This window comes from Lolium rigidum, chromosome 7 (genome assembly GCF_022539505.1).
Source record: "Lolium rigidum isolate FL_2022 chromosome 7, APGP_CSIRO_Lrig_0.1, whole genome shotgun sequence".
NCBI classification, from domain to species: domain Eukaryota; kingdom Viridiplantae; phylum Streptophyta; class Magnoliopsida; order Poales; family Poaceae; genus Lolium; species Lolium rigidum.
In genome coordinates, this window is record NC_061514.1 from 241113649 (window position 1) to 241123646 (window position 9998).

The 9998-nt window shown below is 44.2% G+C and overlaps 2 protein-coding genes across 2 annotated transcripts; one reads left to right on the plus strand and one right to left on the minus strand.

Moving 5' to 3' along the window:
* Positions 1–1403: 1403 nt before the first annotated feature.
* On the plus strand, positions 1404–2923 carry LOC124670320 (protein C2-DOMAIN ABA-RELATED 5-like). Its single transcript, XM_047206821.1, has 3 exons — positions 1404–1801; positions 2059–2154; positions 2375–2923. Exons 1-3 carry the CDS (start codon positions 1685–1687, stop codon positions 2660–2662), a joined length of 501 nt encoding a protein of 166 aa, XP_047062777.1. The 5' UTR covers positions 1404–1684; the 3' UTR covers positions 2663–2923.
* A 52-nt stretch (positions 2924–2975) lies between these two features.
* Positions 2976–9473, minus strand: LOC124670319 (receptor-like protein 4). The gene is made up of 9 exons (XM_047206820.1): positions 9240–9473; positions 7405–8463; positions 6921–7068; positions 5399–5470; positions 4551–4622; positions 3990–4061; positions 3831–3908; positions 3486–3670; positions 2976–3394 (listed from the first exon to the last, which is right to left on the minus strand). The coding sequence occupies exons 1-9, from the start codon at positions 9340–9342 to the stop codon at positions 3267–3269; spliced, it is 1917 nt and encodes a 638-aa protein (XP_047062776.1). The 5' UTR covers positions 9343–9473; the 3' UTR covers positions 2976–3266.
* Positions 9474–9998: the final 525 nt, after the last annotated feature.

Sequence of the window (9998 nt, forward strand, 5' to 3'; positions counted from 1 at the left end):
CCACACCACCGTTTCCCTGCACGCGAGTCTCTTCTTCCCCAAATCCATACGGGACAAACAGGAGCTTGGCCCCAGCGCCGCCGCCGCCACCGCCAGTCCCGACCTCCGCCAGTAGCCATCGGAGAAGCCCCGCCGCCGGGAGCCCCGCCGCCAGTAGCCATCGGTGAAGCCCCGTCACCAGGAGCCATTAGAGGAGCCCTGCGAGCGGCCGCCGCCTGCCCCAAACTCGTCCTCCTGCTGCAGCCGCTGATATCGTCCCCCGCGGTCGTCGGCTCCCCTGCCCTGATCCCCTCCACGTCCTCCGCTCGTGCACTCCTCCGCCGAGGCGCCGTTCTCCCGCGCCTCCCTCTCGCCGGTGTTCGCCCATGCCGGCGCGCCGCCTACCTCCTCCTGCAGCCACCCCATCGTTGTCGCCGGCCGCCTCCGAGCTGCTACCTTATGGGCGACGGGCGTTGCTACATGAGACTGGCGGAGTTGCTGCCGGCGGCCATCGAAGTTGTTGTCATGGGCGACGGCCGTTGCTGCCGGGAGTTTGCTGACTTAGGTCTCTAGCGTTAGCATAAATTTTTTGATACAACATTTTTGCTACATTAGTATATTTTTTTACACAACTTTTCTATGATTTTTGCTGCAATTGTATAATATGTTTGCTACGTTCTCTCCGGCGATGTCTCCGGCGATATCTCCGGTGAGTTCTCCGACGATGTCTCCGACGATTTTCATTTTTGCTACATTAGCACTTTTTTTCGCTACGTGGTCTCCGGCGAGGTCTCCGGCGAGCCCAGCCTTTTTATTTTCTTTTCTGAACGAACCGTTTTTTCCTTCAGTCATTTGCTGCCTGGGGTGTTTTTTTTCTACATGCAAATCTAACCGTCAAAATGGTTGATCCGACGGCTGGGGATCCGGGGGCTGGGGAATCAGATCCCCCGGGGGATGCCCAGCAGTTTCCATGTTATATGTAAGGTACATCATACGCCATATTATCTTCACAAAAGGGCAATCAATAAACAAATGATTAACGGTTTCCGTGAAATCACAAAAATAATACTTTTGACATTCCTTCCACTTCGGTTTGGCTAAGTTATTCTTAGTTAGAAGCACCTTATTACTAAGAAATCACATAAAAAATTTAATTTTCAAGGGAATTTTTAGCTTCCATAAATATTTACACCCTTTCATTGAGCAGCTTGTTTGTGAAAATATGAAGTATTTCGGTCCCCCTCGTGAAGCCAAAGAACGCACGCACCGTGCCTCTCTGCGTCTAGTCCATATATATATATTGTGGCCAATAAATTGCAGACGTCGCAGTCACGACCATTTCCTATTGACCAAGCAAGTGATAAGTCGATCCGTCAGCTAAACGCAGCCACTCCCGTTTGCACACGCTGATAAACCGAAATAGGGCACTTGGGGTGGGGGATCGATTGATATATCGGTAGCTTCTTCAGAAATAGGGCGTGTACAGAGCGCGCTCCCCGCCCTTGTCGTCCAGCCTCTCTTACCTCCCCCGGGCTGGATGTGCATGCATGCCTAATCCGGCTCCGAGTTTTAACGACTCCCCTTGTTTCCGCCACTCGTGCGCGCGTAACATAACGTGCTTCCGTCGACGACGATCGGTCTTCTTCTCCCCCTCGCTCCCCTGGCAGGCCGGATCGATCTTCTTCCGTAGCTCGTCGATCGATCCATGGAGTGCCTGCTTGGGCTGCTCAAGGTGAAGGTGGTGCGCGGGCTCAACTTGGCCATCTGTGACCCCCTCTCCCACAGCAGCGACCCCTACGTCGTCATCCACCTCGGCCAGCAGGTAGGTATATCATTCTTCTTGGTGGCTACATACAGATCATGCAAGAACAATGGATGGAGTGACAAATATAGATGTGAATGCATCCCCTTGCTTCTTCAATTCTTCATATTAAATCATGTTTCTTTAATCTCTCCGGATAACACCTTTAACTCTGATATATATTACTTATCCCTTGAAGGATCTTCATGCACTATCGACCCAGATCAACAAAACCTATATATCTCTTTTACCTGCATTTCTTTTCTTGTGATGTGCAGAAAGTGAAGTCCAGTATCAAATATAAGACCATCAACCCAGAATGGAACGAGGAGCTCACCCTGTCCATCACAAACATGATGCTCCCGGTTAAGATTGTAAGTTCATCTACATTCACCATGGGACATTCAGACATGTGACGTCTTGAACTTGAGACCTTGTGGCTTTGATACCATATAGAATTGATGCACTAGCCATCTCAGGCAAAAGTCCAAACTTATGGAAATGAGATAGGCAATATATTTATTTCAACAATATACATACGGTTGCTGCCTCTTTTTTCCTGAAACAAAGCCCTCCTCGGAATTTTCGTTCCAGGATGTCTTTGACCACGATACTTTCACCAAGGATGACAGCATGGGCGACGCAGAGTTCTGCATCCTCGACTTTGTCGAAGTCGCCAAGAAGGACCTGAACGGCCTCCCCGATGGCACGGTGATGAAGACGCTCCACCCTGATAAGGACAACTGCTTGGCAGCCGAGAGCCACATCAAATGGAAGGACGGCAAGGTCACCCAGGACATCTTCCTGAAGCTCAGGAACACCGAGACCGGCGAGCTAGTCCTGCACCTCGAGTGGGTTAGCATCCCAGGTATCACGCACTGATTCCAGCACCAAAATATGGCTGGTGCCTGTTGCTCCCTTTATGAGCTATAAGGAAATAAGCAAACATCCTGGAGAGATCAGCATGATGGTTGTTATGTAAGGCATGCAACAGGCACTTGGGGTAATGCTTGTTTTCAGTTTTGGTTCCCTTTTAATCCAAAAAAAGGTCTATTTTGTCCTGAGATACCTGTATAGAAACTCCATATTTACGCACCATATCGATCATATTGTCAACACACTTTTGCAACTTACAGAGTACTACAGACCATGCAGAATTTCAGCTTTAGCTCACAACAGCTCTCCTGAATTTGCATTTTGCTAGCTTAAAAATCAACACCTTAATAAATATCTGTCAGCTAGTTCGCTTACATGGTGAATATAATGAAGTTACCATAGAATTGTTCTATCAGCTACAAATAGGATGATCTGGATCATTTTCATTTGACAACACTCCCTGACTGAACATTTGGAGGGGAAAAAAAGGGAGTATATACACCATCCTGACCTAGTATGTACACTTGTCTTACAACTCAAGCTGACAGCAAAATGAACTAAGTATACCAGAGAGAATGCACAATGAAAGGCATATATTGGCGGCAAGTTACTAGGAAAGCAAATGTGGTGAGCTTTCACTGTTGCCACCTCGAGAGCTTTCATGTGGGCGGTGAGGTTTGCCCATTTGCACATCCCTTGTAAAGTGGGTCCTCGATTTAGCATAAGGAGCTTCCCTTGCTGCAAAAAGGGGGAAACACCCAGTCCATTATATCAAAACAAATCTGTTCACTCTGCATTGAGAATTCAAAGATTCATTATAGCTTTTTACCTGCAGCTAGTTTCTGACCACGGATAATGTTCTGCCTCCTCTTCCACCAGCACGCTGCAAATACAACTAGTAACAGAAAAGCTACAAGTACTCCGAAAGCCATGCCAATCTTTGCAGTCACCGATAAATGCGGGCCACACTCACGTAAACCAGGAATTCCACACAACCCAGCATTGTCCGTAAAGCTGCCATCGCAGCAGTTTGTAAGCATTGCTACCATTCAAGTAGTATTAAGAGAAATAGGCACTCAAATGTGTATCTAGATTGGGATTTGCACTGGTATGTATGTGGAGGATGCAGCTACTCAAATACAAACTATATATAGTAACAAAGGATGTGACTTACTTGAATCTAACTCTGTGTAGAGGTCTTCCTCCCAGAGTGGCTGGAACCCTTCCTGAAAGATCATTGCCATTTAGATTCCTGCATTAAGATAATTTCTAGTTAGGGGGAGGAATCACGATAAATCCCAAACAGAAGAACATGTGCAGTTAGTGCCCTCACAGTGTCTGTAACGATGTCAGCTCACCAAGGCTCTCCGGAATAGAACCATTCAGTTCATTGTATGAAAGATCACTACAAATATGATGGTAAAATAAGGATTAAGAAAACATTGGGACTTATCAATATTTGAATTTAGTTCTGACAGAGGACGATATTTGTGCTGAATCGGACCTTAAAAAACCCACATTGATCTGCAATGACATGAACTGAATGCTAAGGTTACAATAAAATTTATATTTTCTAGAGTGTAGAAAAGATGAAAATTTTCTAAAAAGATGGATTACAAATCTGCACAGGCCGAAAATAAGAAACCTGAAAAAAGATGAAAATTTTCTAAAAAGATGAGTTGCAGGCACAGACCGGAAATAAGAGACCTGAAATTTTACAATAAAAATAAAGGACCAGAGATGTTGACAATTCTAAGCACACGATGCAATCAGAACACTCTGAAATCACTCATTCTGTTGTTCTGTATGTTCAACATAAACAGTTCAAGCTATCCAATATAATTGACATAACACATCAATAAAACATAAAATATCAGTGTTAAAGAGAACTTACAGTACTCGTAGCCCTGAGATGGTACCCAAAGACAATGGTATATTGCCCTTCATGCTATTACCGCTAAAGTTTCTGTTTGACCAAGCAGGAATTTAACTCGGTCAGCAAAAAATGGAAGTCCCAATCTTTCTTAATACAATAAGAAATACAAGTAATTACATTTAGATTTCGTCAAATGATATCCTCAAATTTAGGATTTGTCGATAATATCTGATTTGTACCAAATCCACACAACTCAAACATGCACATAATCCATTTAGTTCTCATATGGAACGGAAATAGGCGTAGGAATTTTGCAGGAAGAGTATGAACCCCACATGATTCCTATAAAATTCCCACATTCCAGATGGGGCCTAATCATTGTGTAATAAAAAAACTTTAAACTTAATTTGCTTTCACCATGGCAGACGAGAAATCATCCAAAGATTCATGCTATAGATGAAATTATTAATCAGAAAAAATTCAACACATCTAAAATATGAGGAAATTAAGAATTAACTAGTTGCCATTAGTTTAAATAGCAAGATGTATTTGAAATGACTAAACAAATATAGCTGATTTCTATGGATAAGGCCTGAAACCCATCAACACAATCAGATTCTGGGTACAGCTTTATGCATCTGATTGATAAGATAAGAGATTGTCTCTAGATGCTTCAGCCCATTCCCAGCAGTCCATGTTGCATGGGTTTTTGACAATACATGCCTTAACAGTAATCGTCGCTAATGTTGTTACAGGCTTTCAGTACTACAAGATATATCAAAGCATAGCAATGATCATGACACTTTAATTCGCATTAAGAAACTGAAATGATCATCATTCATGTTGGTGTTGCGAAACAAACTTACATGCTTTGAACATGCTGCAGCTTAGATACGTCACTAGGTATAACTCCTCTCAAACCTTGGTTGTCAAGACCACTGCATATTCGACTAGTAGTTTAATATGGCAATAACAATCATTGAAATTGATGGAAAATTAAATAAACTGCAATGAATATACGAAAGCAAAGGTGTGGGTAAGGCCCTAAAACAGGGAAATGCAACAAATCATTAAAGGATTCGCTTTGCAAATCCATATTAAAATTTAACCCACTCTTCTCTCACAGCACTCTCAGAAACATGTTCACTTGAATAGCACCACCTGATCACACCGTTATGCTAAGCCTCCTCTCCTTCTCTCCCTTCTCTCACTGCTTTGTGAGACGCACATGTAAGGCTCTTCTTCAAACTTTTGCTCTCTCACACCACTTCATAAAAGTCCAACCTCAAGCTCTGATCTGCAACGACCTTGATATTCGCCGACACCCATAAGGTGGTTTATCACTACCAAGCATGTAGCAGTAGCACATCTTGGTGTCATTTGGCTGGAGCACAAACCTTTTACGCCAGGTGTTATATGCACAGGACTTGACCCTGGTGCTCTGTGAAACATTGCCAGAGAGCTTTAAGGCGCATATTAGTGTGTGTAATTGCCAGTGTCAGAAACCAGACGGTGGCCAACATGAGGTTGCCGGGAAATGTATCCAAGAACAAAGATTGCCGGTCCGTGTAAGTAAATGCTGCGCTCACCCAAAGATACATGTTCGGTGTGATGGAGAGAAGGAACCATCTGCCAACGAGAGCATGGTATTGTGCGGCATAATATTCCTTACGACAGCATCATGATCGCATCACCATGGGAGAAGGTGAGCAGGGCAGGCGCAGCAGCACCAGAAGCAGCAGCATGAGCCATAAATGGAGGTTTAAGGGAGTAAGAAGAGAGAAAAGGGTGTAAGAAGACTAGAAGAGCCTTACACATGTGTCCGGACTGAAAAGAGGGACATAGGGAGAAGATGAGAGATTTATGGGAATGCAAAATGTAGCAAGAGAGGCCTGAATTTTTGTTGATATTGGTTTAATAGGCAGTTGAATGAAATCACATGGACAATAAAAAAATTCAAGTATATATGTCATATGTTCATGGCCCAGGCCAAGCATGAAAACACATGGCCTGTCAAGGCCAAATCCAAAAGCAGAAGTGTTTTATTTATTTGTATTACAGATATAATTTTTTTTCCATTCTAGATAACATATTATTTCCACATACTTATAAAAACTATCGGGCTGCAGCTGGATCAAACTTTTGGACTCGAGGCAGACCTGATGTCAAACTGGCCAGGTTGCACATGGACAATTCTAGTTTCAAGTAACTGAAACCCAACCAATACAAAAAAAAATCAACATCAGATAATTAAGAAGATAGTCCCCGTGTAGCATCCTTGGTATTCTCACACAAAATCAACAAACTGAATACGATGCAGGACGTTGAACATGTTGATCATAACTACCAATTCTTGTTATATAAAGCAGTATGAGATAGAGAACATACAGCCCATCAATGATCCAATTCCTCTTGGTGCCATCAAACTGGCAATCAACTCCACTCCACGGATGCTGCTGAGGAACACAGGGGTCTCCGTTCCAGCCGAATCGAAGAGGAAGACCAAGCGAACCCTTCAAAGTCCGCAGAGCAGTTACTACAGAGCATGGCAAATGGGAGAATCAGTACAGAAATCTAGTAGATAAACTCTGGCCTCTACAGAAACACTTTTGATAGCTGTAATTTAAAGACAGGAAAACTGTCCTACTTGTTTAAATTCAATAAAAGCAAGTTCATTGAACCATAGGTCTTGTCAACCATCAACTCATTTGGTGGAAAATATCCTACATGTTTTTTTTAACCATCTTCGTTTTAAAGCATCAAGTGGCGGTATCATACAGTTCACGGACAGAAAGGTATCCAAATGTAATTACCAAAATAAGCTTGCTATCGTTTGAAATAAAGGAAAGTTAATTTGGTGTCAAACACCGACCTTCTTCAGTTAAGGTCTTCATTTCAGCTGGAATGATCTCAAACACCTCAATCGCACTAACTATAGCACGTGTCCCTTCAAGAGGCTGCAAGGTGATTTTTAGTGTTGTCCCACTGACAGCAACAGTCTTATTCAGAACAAGTGCAGTAAAACGCTCTCCTGTCATCCGTACTATATCAATATCCTTGAAAGCAGTGTCACCGTTGATTAGTACATCAAAAACCCTTTGCTCTTCTGCAGTTATTCCATTTTCAATCTCTGCAAAGTGAAGCCATACAGAGTAGTTCTTGTTTGGGGTGACATCCATTTCAAAGGATAAGGTCGGTTGCCTATCAGTACCCACGATAGCTGATTGGTACATGCTCTGAGGATAAAAATTGGGTGCAAGCAATGTCTCTGCTATAACATTTTCAGTCGATATAGTTTGGTCGTCAGAACTAGATGAAAAAGTTTTCAACCCTAACCAGAACCTGTCACCACCCCAGTGGATACCATTTAGATCTTCGTCAAAAGCTGGCTTCCCAGAACCACATGTCAATCTTTTAGCAGTTCTAAGCACTGTACCATTTCCCCACAGCGGACCAAACTTATAGGCGTTATCATCTATTTGGAGAAGTTCAATAGAAAGAATCGATGGATCCCCATGACCTGTGCTGTGGAAGCAAACGGATAAGCTCGAGTCTTGGACGAAAACCAGGGCCTCCGCAAACGTCTTCTCATCGTCGCTGCTCCAGCCCGAAAGCAAAGAACTGAACAGAGTGCCCTCAACAGAAACATCAAATATTGGCTCGCTATCAAGATTAGGATCAGCGACAAGGGCAAAGAATAGCCTAACTTGGTAGTGCCCATTGGGAACATTGTTGATGTAGTAACAATTTTCAGGGCCATCAGACAGAGGAAAATAGCGAATAGTCTTGAGCGGGGGCACGATAAAGCTGGGGCGAGTGGCATTTGCAAACCTGCCACCGGTATAACCGAAATCCCGGTACCACAATGTGTTGGTAGGCGCCGTGTGGACATCGTCGAAGCTCCCGCAGCTTATACGGATGGTAAATGGTTCTGAAAACAAACAAGCGGTTAGAGCTACAAGGAATAGCAATGTACCGTTTGAGTTGTACAGGTGGTGCAAGAGGAGGATCACTGAATCATGAAAGTACAATAATGGAGAAACGAATTAAAGCTTGGCCATCTATGCTTCCTTTTCCTCCTACTAAAGTCTCCCATGCCTCCTTTCTGAGCTTGAGCAGATTTATCTTAGATGGCTTATTTGGGCACACCAAATTGCACATGTGATGAAGAAGTGGCAATAAGAGGGCTGCTAAGGAATCGTTTCATATGAGCGAATGGACAGAGAGGGCGGGGTTCCATGATTTCTCAGAATGTGACGCAATATTCTTCATTTCGTCAAACATAACAGGTATTAACAGCCCCAAACGGAAGAAAGGGGAAGTTCCACTTCTATCCGCGCAAATCTATATATAAAAAAATGCTGTTATTCCGAGAAATCGGCAGGCCTGGAACCAAACGGCGCCTGATATATATTCACCAAAGGTAAAAATAAAAAATCAGGGCAAATTCTCTTACGCATTTGGGGGGGAAATCCATTTCTTCCTACATACAGCACCTAAAATGTTAAGCTAGGGAGCAAAGTGGGGAGAAGCTACTAAATCGGCAGAGTTCTTGATTCGGGTAAGAAGGCAAATACCGGTCGCGTAAATGCAAAGAAAACCTGGGGAGTCCTACCTCAAACTATGCATGCTACATTAAGATTTCAGCAGGGGCAGCAAATTTCGAAGCTAAAACGGGGGTGGGATAAACGAAGCAAGAAAGCTCACCTTTGTTAAGGTCAGCGGCAAGAACGGCAAGAAGGGCTGAGGATGCGGAGACAGCGAGCAGCAGCTGCAGGAATCTGTGCCGCATCGCGCCCCCGCCTCTCATCTCCCTCCCTCTCACAAAGAAAGAAGGCGATTTCTTTTTGCCTTTGGAACGACAAGCCCAGTCCGAGATTTCTCTTTTGCTTTTTCTCCTCTCGGGAAAGGCTCGAGCAATCAGGATGAGCTGGCTTAGAGGTAGTAGGAGTAATACTGATCGGAATACTGGCGATTTCCAATAATTATGGTGACTGTGAGGTGGGGCCGTGGATGCGGTCACTGTAGTATTGCTTTTCCGCTGTTTTAATGGAGGCTGGAATGGGAGCTGCTCATGCTCTTGGCCACGACACGACACGACACCTACTCACGGAGTCACGAGCCACCACCCCAGGATCCAAGAATTTTGGGTGGACGTGGGAATTACTGTTCCGTGACACGGTCGTCGGTGAAAGTGCGAGAATGTCACCCTGGTACCGTTTGGAAAATTAGTGTTCGAAACTGGCTTTGATTTGTTTAAGTTTAACTAGTACTACTACAACAACATGGTGTCTTTTTATTTTAGCAAGAAAGATGCGGCTTGTCTATACCGGAGGCAAAGGCTGGTTTACGCGAACCACGTGCGAACAGGGAGGGTACCGGAGACGAGCGGCAGATGCGGCCGTAGTGCGGCACTCGTGCTGGTTCAGGACGCAGCTGAGACGTGCGCGCAGTACTACAGCTCAA

Bases quoted from the DNA above. Each gene is read 5' to 3' on its own strand.
- LOC124670320 (XM_047206821.1), top strand. From the start codon at position 1,685: ATGGAGTGCCTGCTTGGGCTGCTCAAGGTGAAGGTGGTGCGCGGGCTC. The intron at 1,802-2,058 runs GTAGGTATATCA...TGTGATGTGCAG, and splicing joins TCATCCACCTCGGCCAGCAG to AAAGTGAAGTCCAGTATCAA. The intron at 2,155-2,374 runs GTAAGTTCATCT...TTTTCGTTCCAG, and splicing joins TGATGCTCCCGGTTAAGATT to GATGTCTTTGACCACGATAC.
- LOC124670319 (XM_047206820.1), bottom strand. From the start codon at position 9,342: ATGAGAGGCGGGGGCGCGATGCGGCACAGATTCCTGCAGCTGCTGCTC. The intron at 8,464-9,239 runs GTGAGCTTTCTT...GTTTGTTTTCAG, and splicing joins TGCCGCTGACCTTAACAAAG to AACCATTTACCATCCGTATA. The intron at 3,671-3,830 runs GTAAGTCACATC...CTGCGATGGCAG, and splicing joins CTACACAGAGTTAGATTCAA to CTTTACGGACAATGCTGGGT.